Source organism: Dunckerocampus dactyliophorus, chromosome 5, assembly GCF_027744805.1.
Source record: "Dunckerocampus dactyliophorus isolate RoL2022-P2 chromosome 5, RoL_Ddac_1.1, whole genome shotgun sequence".
Lineage (NCBI taxonomy): Eukaryota > Metazoa > Chordata > Actinopteri > Syngnathiformes > Syngnathidae > Dunckerocampus > Dunckerocampus dactyliophorus.
The window spans coordinates 3,095,153-3,113,900 of record NC_072823.1 but is presented as its reverse complement, the minus strand read 5'-3'; the positions used below and the strand labels follow the sequence as shown (position 1 = coordinate 3,113,900).

At 43.3% G+C, this 18,748-nt stretch overlaps 1 protein-coding gene across 1 annotated transcript in view; it reads left to right on the top strand.

The window, feature by feature from the left end:
- Window positions 1-18,378, top strand: part of lonp2 (lon peptidase 2, peroxisomal) — a 51,309-nt gene extending 32,931 nt beyond the window's left edge. The window contains exons 12-17 of the mRNA XM_054775300.1: window positions 330-456; window positions 2,181-2,320; window positions 9,173-9,258; window positions 9,776-9,983; window positions 10,061-10,251; window positions 11,910-18,378. Of these exons, the coding sequence (XP_054631275.1) occupies window positions 330-456; window positions 2,181-2,320; window positions 9,173-9,258; window positions 9,776-9,983; window positions 10,061-10,251; window positions 11,910-12,140 (983 nt within the window). The 3' untranslated portion in view covers window positions 12,141-18,378. The remainder of the gene's footprint in view (window positions 1-329; window positions 457-2,180; window positions 2,321-9,172; window positions 9,259-9,775; window positions 9,984-10,060; window positions 10,252-11,909) is intronic.
- Window positions 18,379-18,748: the final 370 nt, after the last annotated feature.

Genomic DNA, 18,748 nt, shown 5'->3' with positions numbered 1-18,748 from the left:
TGCAGCGCTGGTTCATTGTTGTTATTGATATTACTAGTTTCCTCACCAGATCTGTTACCTAGATTTACCTACCTGTTTATGTGTCAACAGAGCGTTTTCCCCTTTGTCTCTTGGTTTTGCTCCAGTCTTTTTGTGAATACATGTTAATATGTGTGCGCACAAATTCAAAATGGCCACCAACCTGCCTATAGCGGCCACCTGTCTATAGCGGCCACTTTTGCCGTTTCCCTTCAGTGGCCGCTATAGACAGGTTTGACTGTATAATATAAAGAAAATTTGTCTCAGAGCCCAACCGGTTTTAAAATATCCTCTCTCTAAATATGTTTCAGGCTACACCCAGGAGGAGAAGGTGGAGATAACTCACCGGCACCTGATCCCAAACCAACTGGAGCAGCATGGATTAACAGCTCAACAACTGCATATACCACCAGACACTACAAAGGAAATTATAAACAGGTACACACTAACCTTTGGGAAACTTCTGGGACACCTGTCTTTCAGTAAAACTAAACCAACGTATGAGGATATCAGGGTTTGGTTGGAAGAGCGTAGTCCTCTGTGTGAGGCCCCTCTTACATGCAACAGCGGTGCAGAGCACAGCTGGTAGCTCCCATTTGTGGCTTACTTGGAATTCCAGCGCTCGTTATCAGAGGCTGTCATTATGTTGTCAAGTGCTTGACTGACTATTTGTATCTTACTGGCACGGCGGCCTTTTGATTAGAGAGAACATCTTTCAAACTAACACACACAGCCTTCGTACATTATACAGGTGGGCCTCCTGTTTACGGCATTCCGTAGTTACGAACACACTCCCATAAATTCATTAGAAACTTCATTTTGGTCTGTAAACACTCAACTCGCTCGAGAACCAGTTACAGCATGCGTAGTGGATGAATACGTGCCGCACGCTGCGAGGATTACGTAGGCGTATGTCTCACCTTGTGCGCCACAGATGAATGTTCCGTGTACCTCATTCGAAGCTCCACTGATAAAGGATAGCATCACTTACTAGTTAACTTTTTGCACTTTATTATTTCTCCCAAGCGTAAGGCACACGTGTGGTGGTGGAAATGCACCAAGGAAAAGCCGTGACCATGCAAGTTAAATCGAACATCGTAAAAAGATCAAAGAGAGGAGCCATCCGCTGGAGCCATCTGTGTTTGTACTTTCACTGCTCCAGCACCAGATTTTGTGTGTATATTTTTCACATTTGAGAGGCTAAAATCAGAGGACATTTACACTTTCGAATCAAAAAACAATTATTCCAACAATACCAAAATAGTTGTTGATTAATTGGATAATCGATTAATCATCTATTCATGGATTAATCGTTGCAGCTATAATGATACACATCTGTTTGAGTCTGGAACGGAATTACCGCAGCAGTTCTGTTTGATACTATAAGAGTGAAATATATCAAAACAGAAGAATCAAAATAAAAATATGCAAAAATGGAGGAAAACTGTGGCAACAAACTGCTGTAGGTTTGAAAAGAAAATAAAAGACCAGTGAGCAGCGATCACTGCTTATTTAGCCCTGGAATGAGTTGTGATATGTTTTACTGGCAGTGATAGCCAGTGACAGCTACCTGCTTGCACAGAGCTGAAGATGATATACAATGTTGTGTAGCAGGCAATTTGCCATGAAAAGTCATATTATTATTCTAAGATTTGTAGTGACGCTACAATCAAAGATGACCATTTGGATTTATTGTTGCACGCTAGTGTGTCAGTACAAGCCCGTTAGGAATTAGCACTGCATTAGCCGCCATGAGCACTAGGCTGGCAGCTATGTGGCATATTAGCAGGAGAAATGCAGATTGACTTACTGCCACCTTGGCATGCTTTTCCACAGTCCAACGTCTTGTGGGGTTTTGACTTTTTATTTACATTTGCGGGGCAGTAACGTTTGTCCCATGAAGTTTGCCGCCACTTGTGACGAGGCCAATGGTGTCTTTTAGAAATGCGAACAAGCTTACTTCATCTCCTCGAGTGTTCCAACAAACGCCTTCAACACACCGAGAGCGCATGACATTTATTTGCTGATGTAGTCCTGTATGTTTCTGTTGTTCTGTTCTTGTTGTCACAATTGTTGTTCCTGCTGTTGTGCTTGTCTCTTGTGTCTTTTTTTTTTTTTTTTTTGTCCCCCTCTGCTCCTGTTTACATTGTTTGTCCCGACAGGTACACGCGTGAGGCGGGCGTGCGCTCCCTGGAGAGGAAGATGGGCGCAATCTGTCGAGCTGTGGCTGTGAAGATTGCTGAAAACCAAAGAGATTCCAAAAGCGAGGATTTGACCCCTGAGTGTCAAACACAGCAAGGAGGTGAGATGCTGCAGATAAAGCACTCAGGCACACACATTATCCTGGCTATCCGAGCTGCAATGCGTGAAATGATTCAAGTTCAGAAGACCCAAATGGCCGCATAACTTGGGCATTAAGTGTATTGTAGAGCGGTAGCATATGGACCATACTCAATACTCTAATCCACATGCTGACACGTTCAGTGACAAAAAAGAATATCGTTTCCAATCCGGAGTACAGTTTAATTAAGTTTGGGATGGTTCACATATGTTTCCATTATGCTAAGATATCCCCCAGCTTCCGGTGCAGCGTTTGAAAGGTGCAAAGAAAGATTGCCAGAGACGCTCGGATACCGGCTTTTGACGGCTAGGAAACTCCTTGAAGCCACGGTTTGTACTTCTGAGCAAATCACAAATAAGAATGCAGTTAATGAATGCTGCCAACGATAACATTTGGAAAGCTGCACATTTCAACATGGCACAAACATCCGTGTAAGAACAAAGTGAGAAATATGAAACTCCGGACTAATACAATCAGTGCAACTATAAACTGGGCTCATTCAGCAAATCACACACAAATCAAACGCAGTATGAACGAAACATACTAGATAAGAAGTATTAAAGGAAGACGCCTTACGACCCCCTTTCCGTGCTGAGAGTGACATTGTTGTTTTCACCAGCCTGGCCACCTCCCTCCTATAGCTGTGCTGCTTTGTTGCCGCCCGTGATGCCTCCAATCACTCCGGTGTCATCTGCAAAGTTTAGGATGGTGTGGTGCTCATGGGAGGCGCAGGTCCTGCCAGTCAGGAAGTCCGGAAACCAGTCACAGAGTGTGTGGTGTGCCTCCTTTCTGTGCTCATGTTTAAGGTGTTAAAGTGGGCGTAGAACACGTGTCAAACTCGTGCCCTGGAGGGCCGAGACGCTGCAGGTTTTCTCTCCAACCAGTTTCTTCAGCAGGTGATTTAATTGATGAGCTCCTTCCCTCAAACTGAAGGTGTTGATCATTAAAATCACCTGCTTTAGTGGCCGGCTGGAAAGAAAACCTGCAATGTCTCGGCCCTCCATGGCATGAGTTTGACACCCCTGGCGTAGAACGTGTTTAGGTCATCTAGCAGGCAGTCTGAGGGGATGGTAGCACTGGAGGTGGCCCTGCAATCTGTGATGTGCTGCAAGCCCTGCCACATCCACCTGGCATCAGCAGTTAAATAGAAGCTGTCCAGCTTGTCCCTATACTACCTTTTGGCTGCTGTGATGGCAGCCCATATTTTATAGCTTTGTATTGTCTCTTGGCCAGGCTGGAGCCTCCAGGGTGCTCTCCAGTGGTCCGGGGTTCGCAGCTTAACCAGTTTGATAACAGGGTTTGTTTAAATCTTTGTCTGAGCAAAGCAATCTGAGTGTCCAAAGTGGAGACAGTGTGTGTAGCTCTGTATGTGCCACGTGTGTTACTGTAGACATTGGCCAGTGTGTTCTTTCACGGGTGGCAATGTCCACATGCTGGTGAGATTGCGGGAATACAGTCGGTAGATTGGTTGAAGTCGCCAGAGATGATAAACAACATGAGGGTGAGCTGTCTCTCGCTGATGACGCTGTGGAGTTGGCCAAGCGCTGCTGTAGAGTTGCTTCACAGGAGGTTTTATAAACAGCAGCCAGAAACACAGCAGGGAATTCCCTTGGTAGACAACAGGGCTGGTATTTCACCAGTAAAAGCGTCTGGCAAGCAGTGCTTATAAACAGATGAAGCACGATCCTCCATACTGTGCCAGGGGGAAAACATTACTGCAAGGTATTGGCGTCCAAGTATTAAAAATGCAGTGGGTGCACATTCACCATGCAGCATTCACGGCCCTGCAAATTTACAGATTTTAGGTAAAAAGAATAAAATTGGTAATAATTTATAAATACGTGATAATACAGGGAAAATGTGCAGCATACATGTACCACTGCTAAAAAAAAAAAGACCACAATTTTGACATGTTTCTCTTTACGCTACACTATCAAACATTAAGATTCTTTTTGTACGGCAGTCCTTGAACGCCACATACTGTAGTTGCTGTGAGACGCAAAAAGAAACTTGCACTGTTTTACAATCCGGCCTCGAAACACAAGTTAATATATGCTCGTAATTACAACAAGCAAGCAGGGTGGATTATGGGGAGCCTCATAATCCCGCTGGCTGCTTGAGTGAGGTGGAGGCTTACTGTACTGCGCAAAGGTTTTAGGCAACTATTACATGTGATGTTTTAGCAATACTTTATGACCGTTGGGAACTAGAATGCCACTTGGTAGCGTGCAGACCTCCACTAAGGCTGGATAGTTGGGGGCGGGAAACAATTTGTGTGCGTTTGTCTGTTTTTTAAGTTAGCAGGCTACTTCCTGGTTCATGGAGGGTGTCAAACAGACGGGAGTGCCATTATGTGGGCCGTACCTTCAGTGTGTAATGACTCAAACTGTTCATCCAGTTCCTCACCAAAATTTTATGGTGCCACACGACTGCAAAGTTTGGTGGAAATCTGTTTTGTGTTTTGAGTGTTTTGTAGCATGTGCTGTGAAAAAGTCCATTACAACAATAAAACTAGGCATGGCCTCAGGCTTTTGCACAGTGCTGTATGTTTTTGTAAAAGCTCTTAAATTAAAGCCGAAAGTCAACACTTCAATCACATCTTGATACTTTTATTTTAAAAGTCTTTGTGGTGGTGTAAACAGACCAAATTACAAAACCAGATACTTCTGAGCGCAACTGTATATAAATCATAATAGGGAACAATCAAAAAGAAGGATCGGGTGTCCCAAAAGCATAGCGAAAATGTCATGAGGTCATGATGCAGAGGTTGGCCATGATTCCAAAAGGTATGGTTGTCCAAAGAACATTTCATTTTGGCACGGAACTTGAATGCTTGGAACAGCAACTAAAAAAAAAATGAAAGTATACAAGTCACAAAAAGTTAAGGATGAAGGATGTTCAGCTTTCGGGCGAAATTTCAGGATGAACCTAAAATGCAATGCAGCAGTGGTTCTAATACTTTTCACAGTCCCGTACCACTTCAGACAGATGACCCCTGACGCCCATCCATCCATCCATCAATCCACCCATCCATCTTCTTCCACTTATCCGAGGTCGGGTCGCTGGGGCAGCAGGGATGCATCCAGGAGGCATCCTGACCAGATGCCCAAGCCACCTCATCTGGCTCCTCTCAATGCGGAGGAGCAGCGCTTCTACTCCAAGTTTCTCCCGGATGTCAGTGCTTCTCACCTTATCTCCAAGGGAGAGCTCAGCCTCCCTACGGAGGAAACTCATTTCAGCCGCTTGTACCCGCAATCTCGTCCTTTCGGTCACTACCCAAAGCTCATGACCGTAGGTGAGTGTCATGCCCTGAAGCCATGAATCCAATTACTCCTGCACACTTGAAAACATAAACCAGTGTGTGTAAGTACACAATAAAACACGTACTTTGGCCAAGCTCAGACAAAATGTTACACCTCATTAATTTAAACAGGAGGGGTGTCACAAGACCAAACGATACACAAGATTGAGTCTACGAGAACGAGATGAGATTTTAGCATTCCTTTTGAGAAAAGTACAATGAAAAAGTAAAAAAAAAAAAAATCTATGACAATATATTGCAATCCACGGTACTAATTTAATTTCTGCTACATTATGTGTATGCTTGCGGCCCCGCCTCCACCCACCGAGACGAAGAGACTGTATGACTGACAAAAGGGCTCACTCCATTCATGTGCATCAAGGTGCTGAAAGGAATGCACAGAGTGAACCCTCTTTCTGCCTGCTTGGAGGCGGGAGACGAGGAAAACAGACACGCATGCACATGGCAATACACACAGTTATTAGGCAATTTGCATGATTGATTATTAATTGTATTATTTTATAATAACAGTGCTCTTGGTCAATCCAAAATGTTAATAAACCTCAAACCTGAATATTTAAGGACGTGAAAGTGAGGTTTTGGCTTTTGTTGAGAATATCTCAGTGTGCACAATTATTAGGCATCTCAAAGAAAAAGAAAAATATTCCCGTCTCCCTACATTATTTTCATTTTTTTTTTAAGTCAGAATGATAAACAAACAACACAAACTCTACAAATAAATATTTCTGACATTTCCAAAAATAAACCAGTGCTCAATAAAGGCACGGATAAGCCTTCCATCCATGGAGTCTGTCAGTTTCTTGATCATTTGACCATCAAGTTTGGGTGCAGCAGCAACCAAAGCCTCCCAGACAAGTTCAGAGATGTGTACCTTTTTTCTTCATTGTAAATCTTACGTTTGTACTCAATAGGGTGCGCACTTGCAACAAAACGTTTCATGTTTCTGTGGTCACGTCCTAATATCTTGGCAATTTCAAGAGTGTCGCATCCCTACTAAAGATGCTTTCCAGTTCTTGACATTTCACAGTCTCTTAAATCTCTTTTCTGGCCCATTTTGCCAGAGGAAAAGAAGCCGCCTAATAATTGCGCACACCTAATAAAGGGTGTTGATCTCTCAAGGCCACACCCTCCCTCAGTACACACATGCACATCACCTGGTATGCTTAAATCCAATAGGCATTCAAGTTTATTCAGCTTAGGGATGGAAAATGTGCATAAAAATGACAATGTGGTCAAAATACAGACATGCCTATTAATTGTGCACACAGTGTATTAAGGGCGGCAAGATTGTCGAGTTCATTTTCAAATATTGTGTGATTAACTAATTTATCATCCCAGGCCTCGTGCCGACGAGACCCTCATTTGACCTTCTCTAAACTGCTCAGTTATTCAGTACTTTTTTGTTGTCTAACAAGAAAATGAGGCGTGAAATTTGCAACAGGTTGGATTCATGAATGTACAAATTCATGTCCTGGGTCAATTACAATCATGCTGTTCGCATTTTGACATCGTGAGACCGGAACGACCTACCAATTGATCAGCAGTACATTCGGTAGGCTTCAAACAGGATGTTGTCCTATGGAAGAGGCCTCTGAGCATGGAGGGTCACAGAGTGCCATCAGCAGGTCACAACAGAAAGACTGGAAGAGTGACAGAAAGGCGTACTGTCGATCGATTCATGGATCACACTCATGTTGCGTGTTGCATAAACAAAAAGTTGAAGAATAACAAAGTGGTTTCCTGCATTCTTCCATGGAAAAAGTTTGGAGCGCCCTGACTTTGGGCCTAACGGGTCACCTTGAGGAGAACATTACCGTCATAATTGAATATTTTATTGCAGGATAAACACCGTCACTCATAATTATAGCTTGTATTGACGTCCAGTGACCCTCACATGGTCCAAAATGATGCCAGGAAATGATTCTCACATGTCTTCTAAAAATACTGTAAATATTCTTCCACAGTGAGCTGCGTAGTTCAGTCTGCGACAGGTTAAATGTGACACAGAAAACATCAACTGCTGGGTCCTTTCACCATTTTTTTAAATGTTGTGGTGATCATGTTTATTAGTAAGCCAACAATTGGTGAACTCATTTTAAGGACGGCTGCCCATTGGATGAATTAAGTACCAAGGCCAATCACTCACTGATATGGACTTCAACCATGTATTTGACATACTGTACCGTATGTTAGCCAAGCGCAGCCAAACTATGCATAATCAGGCTTTGTTGGGTTTTGATGGGGGGAGTGTGCATGACATGATAAATTCCAGCTGTTATGCGTTGGAATTTGGAGCAAGCAAGTGAACTTTGCAGTTATTGAAGCAGTCTAAGAACGTAGCTTACTTCCACAAGCCATTTGATTTATATTGTGCCAAATCACAACAGAAGTTATCTCAAGGCACTTTGCACTCTGAGCCGGTCTAGAAGCACGCTGCTCGGAGATAAACAGGTCATAGTGTCCCCCTGAAGTCCACATCCAGTCAGATGGTCCTGGTGTGTCGTGGAACACAAGAATGAGTTCAGCATTTTGGCTTGGCCATTAAATTCCCCCAGATCTCAGTCCAGTGGCGCATATGTGGGATGTTCTGGTTGTGATTAGTCTCAGACGTGTCTGCCCAATATGTGGAGGAAAGTGCTTCGTAAAACGAGCTCATTCACAGGCTGATGGCTAAAGACAACACAACAACGTGTCGCTAAATGGATACAAAGGACCCTCATTACAGTACAGTAATCCCTCATTTAACCTGACTAATTGGCTCCAGACCTGACCATGATGAATTTCCACAAAGTAGGATTCCTTATTTCTAAATGGAATGTTTTTGTAATTGGAGCAAAGAAGACCTGTTTACGAGCTTCTAAATATGTTTTAACTTTATTAGAGCCCTCTAGACATGAAATAACACCCCTATCGCCACCTTTACAATCACATTACCCAATACAGTAGACACAATAAGACAAAATAAGCCATTTAAGACATAAATAAAACAGTAAAGTTGCAGTAAATGTGTCCCGGTGCTAGTAGGGGAGCAGAATGGGTGGGAGCAGAATATGGACGGTAGGAGGCCTTGGGGGAAACTTAGGACATGTTGGAGAGACTATGTCTCTCAACTGGCCTGGGAACGCCTCGGGATCCGCCGGGAGGAGCTGGACGAAGTGGCCGGGCAGAAGTCTGGGTTTCCCTGCTTAGGCTGCTGCCCCCGCGAGCCGACCTGGGATGAGCGGCAGAAGATGGATGGACGTGTAAAAAGAAGTGAACCACTGTTGGTGATAGGTTAAACAATAAAACTCTACTTTAAGTGGGACCACGTGCTTCACGTAAGATTCCTCCTGATTTAGCTCTGTTGAATAGCTACAAAAAGACAAAGAAAAAGCAAGCGAATGATGAATTATGGTTGCTTCACGCCCCTGATTGTCCCTTCCCATCAACACACAATGTAAAGCTCCTATCTGCGAGGGAGGAAAAATGCTGATTTATCATTTACTGAACAGATAAGACGGCGCCCCCAGAGATGCCGATCGTGATCGACCACGCGGCCCTCAAAGACATCCTTGGAGCGCCGATCTTCGACATGGAGGTAATCGGGACACCGACAGTGAGGAGAGGGGCCGCATGTGCAGACCACGGTCCTCCTAATCCTCTCCTCGAAAGTGCTCGATTCTCCCAACATGTGCTTGCTTCTTGAGTTCTCCTCTGTTGATCTCCAAATGTTGTCATCTCTCCTAAACGATTGTTGTTGGGAGTCTTCAAGCTCTACATCTGCTGTCCATCACATCTTTATTTCCTATGCTCCTCCTGTCATGTCACTCTTTTTACCAATTTATGACCTCATTTGGAAAGAATGACTCCTGCCCCCCCCATCCCAACTCTATAAAATGTATCTTGTGGTTTATGTATGTTTTATGTTTTATTTGTATGTTCCATTTGTGTAGGTCTGCTTTCTTCATGAATTTCTTCTGTTTTTACTTTTGTGGCTTATTTTTAATGATGTATGTCTGTGGTTTATCAGTGTTTTGTGTGTGTGGTTTATGTATTTATTTTGCATTTGTTTCCGTGTGTGCTTCGTTTAATTTTATTTTTTGACATGTGTTTAGGTGTCGGAGCGGCTCACCCTACCCGGCGTGGCCCTTGGCCTCGCCTGGACCCCTTTTGGTGGGGAGATCATGTTCGTGGAGGCCAGTCGCACAGAGGGCGAGGGTCAGCTGACTCTTACAGGTCAGCTGGGAGACGTCATGAAAGAGTCGGCACATCTGTCCATCAGCTGGCTCAGGGCAAACGCTAAAACCTACCAGCTCACCAACAGTGAGTCGTATAACGATACACTACATCGGGCTTTCACGTGCGGCAACCCGAGTGTGGACATATGTTGTTGCCAACAGTGGCGGGGGGTCCAGACCCGCTAGAAGGCACAGACATCCATCTCCACTTCCCCGCAGGAGCCGTCACCAAGGACGGCCCCTCTGCTGGTGTTACCATAGTAACCTGCCTGGCCTCTCTGTTTAGTGGCCAACTGGTGCGATCCGATGTCGCCATGACGGGAGAGATCACGCTTAGAGGGCTGGTGCTGCCGGTGGGTCATCACACACACACACACACACACACTGACATTGTTATCAGCTGTGTAAAGAGGGTGACATCAGACACAGTGGAGCCCACTAATCAGCTGAGAAATGGAGGACATCCAGCGTTTTCTTCTTTCTTGTAGGCATGGGGTTTATTGTTAGAATAATACATTTTATAATACTACTAATAGTACATACACCCCGCCACACCACCTCCTGAGAGAATATAATACTCGTCAAAAGTTGGAGCCTCCCCCACTCGCTGAAAAACTTGTGGAGCACATTTTTTCTGTTCAGCGCAGACTGTGTTTACTCCCCCAGTGGCGGAAGAAACAATCCTTAAACATAACTGAAGTCAGCTTCGCAGGCTGGGAAACATTTTTTTCTTTACTTTTCTCCAGCTGCTGCACCTCCCCTTAAGTTCTCTGGCGCCAACTTGTCCATTTAGCAGACTGTTAGTTACGTTGGTTACTGATGTACAGTCGTCCATCGCTACAGCGCAGTTCGCATACCGCTCCCTCATTCTAGCGCGCTTTTTCAAAGCTTAATTCATGAATCAGTGATCGCTGTTGAAGTTGTAGTATTCTGGCCACTAGGTGTCAGTAATGACACAAAACATTGATGAGACACGACATGACATCACGTTACCTTAACACTGCATGTTGTCAGCCATGGCATGGCCGACATGACTGAGTGAAAATAAGTTATCCTCCCATTCAGTGTGGAAGTGGTCATTTTCCTTAAGTTTAGAATGCAGTAAATAAACTGGAGGCTAACTAGTTAGCTCGCTAGCTTGCTAATGGGTAAAACCATGGCCGTGTCCCTGCAGTGATCCTGTAGCCTGTGCATTAGCAATTATAGTAACACACACGAGCAGAAGTCTTATGTCTTAAATGGCTTTTATTTTATTATGTCTACGATCTTGGGTAATAGGAGTGTAAATGTTAATAAAGGGCTGTTATTTCATGCCTGAATGGCTCTAATAATGGCGTGCGTGCATGCGTTTTTCCGGTTTCCTCCCACGAGGGTCTCTAAATTGTGTGAATGGTTGTCTATATGTGCCCTGTGATTGGCTGGTGACCAGTCCAGGGTGCAGCCTGCCTCTTGCCCAAAGTCAGCTGTGATAGGCTCCAGCATACCCACACGACCCCAGTGAGGATAGATGCCCGTACGTATGTGGCATCGTGCAACTGTCTGTCCATTTGCATACATACGATGTAACATCTGTCCATCCTGCACGTACCGTAGACATGTGGTATGCTGCAGAAACTGAACGCTAAACAAGATGAAGTCAAATCATTGATGTAGGCCTCTGATTTCCGTCGTTTCCATTGTCCACTCGCAACACAATCCAGGTGTACGCCCTAAATATGCCTCACACACACGTTCAACAAGTCTAAAATATACATGGCTCACCACTAGCGAATGATAATGTGAGATGATCCATGAACCCATGGAATCGGTCACGTTGTAGCAAGTCATAGCGCACTACTGTGGCAACCGTTTAACCAATCAAAAGACTGCCGTGTGTAGCTCCACCCTTTAGGTACCGAACTCTCGTGGTTCCCCGACAGAGGGTACCATTTTAGTACACCGCTTGTAACAGTGTGGAAACACCATGCTTTGTAATCTATCCCAACCAATCAGATGTGCTTGCCTTCCTCAGGTAGGTGGGATCAAAGACAAGGTCCTGGCGGCCCACAGGGCGGGCGTGAAGCGAGTCATTCTCCCCAAACGCAACGAAAAGGACCTGGACGAGCTCCCGGCAAACGTGCGGGCCGACCTCGACTTTGTCACCGCCGCCGACCTGGACCAGGTGCTGAACGCCGCCTTTGACGGAGGCTTCCCGGGGACGGTCGGCACGCACGCGCTGCCTCAGCTGAGTAGCAAGCTGTGACACAGCCACTGGTGACTTGGCAATTTAGTCAGCGGTTTCCCCCAATTCTGAATTTGTCAGAGCCTTTTAGCCTTGCCGTGTGCCACCTAGGGGCCTAACACTGTCATGACGCACATGATTAGGAATAAGAGCAGGAGACACAAATGAATATAAAAGATGGGCCAACGCAGCAGTAGAGATTGGCTGCTTTTCTTTCAGGGTGGAATCTAATTAAAAGCTGTTTTTGAAGTCTACAAAGAAAAGAAAGACGTTTTTACTTTCTAGTTTTTTTTAGTCAGACTGTCAGATGCAGTGGTTTTGGAGTTCTGTGAAACACACAGAGACAGTAATGTCAACCATGTGTGTTCAGTGTGGTTTTAATAGATAACACTATCAAAAGCTTACCGGACTTTAGTGGAACATGTCTCTCTCACACACACACACACGCACGCACGCACGCACGCACGCACCTCATCAAATTCTTAAGACAAGTTGAAAAATTGCTAAGCAGAGCTACAATATGCAAAAGCAAGAAGGGGGAGTGAGACAAAAAACATCTGGAACTTGCAATTTAAACACACAAAAAAAACCTGCAATAGGTTGTTTATCAGCTGATCAAAAGTTTAAGACCACAGGCTAGAAAAGCCAAAATCTGCTCAAAGTTATCATTTTGTGTCAGGCATTCACACCGTCATGTCCTCCTGATGGCTAAAGCTAAGAAGCGTTCTCTTTTTCAACGTGGTGGGATTGTGGAGCTGCATAAGCAAGGCCTCTCGCAGCGTGCCACGGCTGCTGAGCTTGGGAGCAGTAAGACATTCAAGTCATTCTACGTTTTTTGAAAGATCCTCAGCATTATGGAAAAAAAAAGTCAAGAAGTAAGAGTCAAAAGATCACACCTGCACTGAGCCGGAGGATCCGATTGGCTGTATCAAGACTGCGGGGAAAAGGGTTTAAAAAAGGAATTCAAAGACCTCGTCTCCTTCAACGCCACACAACTTCCCGTTTAGACTTTGCCAGGGAGCATCAAACATGGGACATTGAAAGGTGGAACAAAGTTTTATTCTTTGATGAGAAAAGTGTAACCTTGACGGTCCAGATGGCTTCCAGCGTTACTGACAAGGAGATCCCACCTGAGATGTTGTGGATGGGGGTCCATCATGATCTGGGGTGCTTTTTCATTCAGTGGAACACCAGAGCTTCAGTTGATGCGGGGTCGTCAAATGGCAGCCGCTTACGTGCAGATGTTGCAGCGGGCATCCCTCATGACCGAGGGCCCTCATCTGTGTGGTAACAGCTGGGTTCTTCAACAGGACCACGCTGCAGTTCACAATGCTCGATTGACCAAGGACTTCTTCAGGGAGAATAACATCACTCTTGTGGACCATCCTGCATGTTCCCCTCATTTAAATCCCATAGAGAACATTTGGGGATGGATGGCCATCAGTTCCAGACAGTTGATGCCCTTGGTGAAGCCATCTTCATCACTTGGAGCAATGTTCCCACTAGCCTCCTGGAAACACTCGCATCAAGCACGCCCAAAGCAGTTTTGGAAGTGATGAAGAAGAACGGTGGAGCTCCTCATTACTGAGTCCTACTGAGAACATTTTTTGTTCTGGTTTGAAGAGTTTTTTGTTATTTTTTGAGCGATGGTCTTAAACTTTTGATCAGCTGATAAACAGCCTGTTTCAGTTGAATTGTTGTTTGCAATAAATGACTTTTTCAAAATGTTTTTTGTCTCACTCCCCCTTCTTGTTTTTGCATATTGTAGCTCTACTTAAAACCTCATTAAGATCCAAATGTGCAAAATGCTAATTCTAGCAATTTTTCAACTGGTCTTAAGATTTTGATCAGGAGTGTATATTGCACCCAGCACGTCTTCCCAATGCAACTTGTGTGCATTTCCCCCCGCCCCATAAATGAAGGCTGACAGTGTTGTGCATGAACAAGAGATGCCGGATAGATGCTAGCTGATCATTTTAAAGCTGCTAAAGGATGAAGAAGATCTCGAGGGACGACACTAGCATGTAAGGCAGCCCTTCTCAAACAGTGGGGCAGAGGGGGTGTTCAGTGTCAGTGTCTCCATGTCAGCGGTGCAGTCTAAAAATATGACTGAACAGGAAAATTTAAAAAAAAAAAAAAAACAGAAAAGTTGTAATCAGAAAAAGTCTTAATTTTATGATTTTAGTAGCATAAAGTTGACATTTTATTTAAATAAGTATTAATATGAGAAATGAATAAAAATTTATTGGCTTTTTTGGAAAATTAGGTTGGGGAAAAAGAGGCGTAAAGTCAAAAGTTTGTGAATCAAGTCACAATTACTAGAAAAGAATTTACAAGACGAATCATTAAAAAAACAGCTGTAATTTTACAAGAATAAAGTCAAAATAGGGGAAAAAAAATTGTATAATAATGAGAAAAAAGTGACAAGAATTAACTCGAAATACGAGGAACAGTAATGTCACTTTAGTAGCAGAGTGGACATATTAAAGAAAAATATATATATATATTTTTTCGTAGGAATATGAAAAACAAAACTTAATTTTTGGAAAATTAGGTTGGAGGAAAAAGTTATAATATGGGAATAAAGTCAAAATATAATGTGAAGAAAAATGACAAATCTTATTTACGAAGAAAGCTTAAATATTTTGAAACTTAAAACAGCAGTAATGGAAAAAAAGAGCAAAGTTGATAATACGCTTTGTCACAAAAGTTTTGTTTTTTTTAACTTGTTAGCGTTGCAAAAATATCAAAGTGGCCCTTGCAGTGGACATGTTCTTGTACGTATGTATGTATGTATTTGTTTCAGACGCCTCTGCACACTTTAGGGCTGGGGTGTCCAAACTTTTTGTGGCGATTTGGGTAAATGCCTTAAAACGGGGGTGTCCAAACTTTTCCGCCCCCAAGGGCCACATATTGAAATGTGAAAGAATTTGTGCAACTTTGATGCTGAGAAGTTATTTCTACCTTACTTTATTCTCATAATACTTTGACTTTATTCCTACAGTGTTAGAACTTCTTCCCCAAAATTTTCTTTTGTACTGTTTTTCATTATATGACTTTGAAAAATAATGGTTTATTTTTTAATATTTGAACTCTATGGTACTAAATTTCCATTATTATTCATCATAATATTTATTCTCCTAAAAATTGTGCCTTTTTTTCCTCGTTAATGTAAGTCTTATTTCTCTGAAAATATTTTGACTTTATTTCCATAAAATGAATTTCTCCGTTTTTGCTTTTGTTTAAGTATTCCAACTCTTTCAACCTTCTTCACGTGATTATGACTTTATTCCCCATAAACTCGTAACATAGCTTTTTCTCACAACCTATTTTTCCAAATATGGCAACTTTATTCATCGGTTTGTACGACAAAGTATTAGGACCACACTGAAAAACTCAAACAACCAAAACTGAGATTTCGAGAATAGTAGTAAATTTCCGAGAATAAAGTTGTAAATTTCCGAGAAAAAAAGAGTCATATTGCGAGTCATATTGAAAAAAAAATAACTTGTCACTTTGTTACAGGCATTGCCTGAGACAGCTATGAAAAGGGGGGACTTATGTGACCTTTGGCATCTCATTAGATAACTTTTTCCTGTAAATATTTTGACTTTATTCTTGTAAAATTACTGACCAATAAATAATATGCGGACCAATAAAACTAAAAGAGCCGGGGGGCTTTGGAACGTTCCAGAGGGTGTTTTGTACGGCGCTTTGAGCTGTGTGAGAAATGGCCAGTCAGTCTGTCACACTTTGGCTTTCAATAAGAGCACCACCATGTGGGATGTTTCTCAGAAAGATACTAGCACAGGCAACACAGCACGGGTGCATGTTTTGCCACATGTTCACCCTTTTGTGTGCAGCGGTTCACGAGTCACCTTACACAACAAATACAGACGTGGGGAAAAAAAGAAAGTCACCGCGGAGTCATCTGGGACAGCCTCTTTTGTTGCATATCGTCTTGCTTTCATGTCATGAGTTATGCGCCACCACATACGCTCATCTTTAACCGATTGTTTCTGTGCGGGATTGTGCAAAAAAAAAAAAAAAAGCACCCCGCTTCTTTCCTGTTTCTTGTTAAACACTTTCAAGTGCGCCCCGAGGAAGAAAATATGCTGAGCTCGACCCTCTCCCCATCTTCCTGGTATTCCACTGAGCCCTCGACATTACATCCACAAGTAAGTTGCGTTCCGGGACAGATGGAACGGGAGTCACGGCGTAACCTTTAGCCTGGTTGTCAGGCTAGCTCTAGCGCAATGGTCACCAACATTTTGGAGCCCGAGATCTCGGTCTCGGCGAGGCGTATGGGCGTGGTCAGTGCTCAAAAGGCATGCCTGTTGGTCATTCTCAGGGAGGGCACTGATGTAATAACACTTTTTTTCCCCTAATATTCTTGCGATCGACCGGCAAAGTCCCACAGATTGACTAGTATCTCATGATCACCAGGTTGGTGACCTGACCTCTGCGTCTAGCAGGCTAGAGAATGCCTTTTTCTTATATTAACTTGTGTTCACAACTCTGCGATGGGCTGGCGACCTCTCGCCTGAAGTCAGCTGGGATAGGCTCCAGCATACCCCCGCAACCCGAGCGAGGATAAGCGGCATCAAAAATGGATGGATGGTGTTCACAACTGTGGTGCGTTCAAGGATGGACGAAATCTTACCACTTGAGGAAAAAAAAAAACATTCAGTGAAGCATGAAGGCAGACATGAAAAAATGGTGGGCTTTGTAACAGTGGTACATGTAGGCTGTACGTGTTCCTGTATGTTTTTTTATACTAAAAACCTGCGAGACCGAGTGTGTGACAAAAGGCTCGCTCTGTTCATGCCATTGTTCTACGGCACAAACACGGCCAGGTGCTGAAAGCAATGCACAGAGTGAGCCCACTTCCTACAGACACGCATGCACGTGGCAATATATCAAAGCCGGCAAAATGATCTAACAAGAAGTCTCGTCATGTTTTAATCTCGGATAATTGCAATTCATACATTTTTCCACTGTGCATTTATACCGTATGAAAACCACACTTCTCCTATAAGCACATAGATGATGTTCTCGTATATACTGTAGCCATATGACTTTGGCAATGAACAGTATGAGCTTCTGGCCAAATTCTTTGCAACCACAGAGCAGAGGACTTGGGAAAGGTCATTGCAAAGGCCTCAGGGACATCCAAGGTCATCCTCCTATCAGCCCAGCCAGCTGTGCAGGTTCGTTTTATTTAAAAATATACACGTGTGATTCAGTCACCTTACAGTTTGCATTTACCACACATTTGCAGTGTAGGAACTGTTGCTAATTCTTTGCTATTCATCTTCATGCTTGACATTGCTACACTGTCAGTGCCAATTAAAAATGAGCAAAATGAATGTTGTGGCCGGTGTTATCAGAGAAATTCAGATGATTATGCAGATTAGATTTAGTGAAAACAATGGTCAACCCAAGGAAAAACATTAGCATAGCTTGTGCCCCTTCTACTTTGAGGCAGACAGGATGGTGATTGAAGGCAGTGCAATCTGCATGCAGTCGCCTGTGTTAGCGTCATTTCAAGGCAGCCGTGTGACCTCTCACGCTGCTCTTCAGCTCAACTCTGACGAAGGGACCCTGAACCTGTCCACGACCTTCTAAATACGCTTTGTAACATCATTAGGGCCCTCAAGACAAGAAACACTCGTAGTCACCTTTCCACTCGTGTTATCCGATATAGTAGAACAGTTACGGCATAAATAAGACCAGTGTGTTGCTAAATGAGTTTCTAGAGGACTGGAGTGGCGGGATGGACAGAAAGTGACGTCAGGGATTTAGAGTTGAGTTTTAGCTTGGCGTGCAACAGTAACCCATGTTTTTATTAGAGATTATTGTGCCTGTGTGAGATCATTCAAACATGCAATAAAAGGCGATCAAGTCTGGTGCTTGTCTCTCTCACAGAACATTACAGTATCATTACTGACACCTAGTGACTAGTGTAGAGTACCATATACTGCATATCGCTGCGCTCTTGGGGTCATTTTGGTTGGCCGGCCAATCATGGAAAAGTTCACCACTATTACATGTTTGTGGATAATAGCTCTCACTGTGGTTCTCTGGAGTCCCAAAGCTTTACAAATGGCTTTATAACCTTTTCTTCTCTGATCTCAAAGTTATGTTTTAACCATCACTTTTTCCACACAGGGCCTGATATCTTTGGATTGTTTTTCTTCCTTAATAAAATGTTTGAAACCTGACATACTTTAAAGTGTGACAAACAGGCAAATATATATATATAAATAAAAAACATGTCCTGTCATCTATCTTTAATAGTGAAAATGGGCATATTTCAGACATAGTTGCAAAGGGTGATTAATTTGTCAAATGAGATTAATCTGATTAAAAATTGTAATCATTTGACAGCCCTAATAATTAGCTGTAGCTAACTTTCCAACAAACTAACTTTATTAGTATGGAATTACTCCTTCATAAAAGTAATTAGCTACCAGAGGAAGTCATTATTGCAGTTACTTTTTAAAAATGGGGATTTATCGTTGTAGTAGCAAGTGCTGTTGAGATGTTTCATGAGTTGAACTCATCTTGCAGTGCTCTAACAAACCGGTAGGGGGCAATGTTTTCCCAACAGGCATTGCGACAGGAAT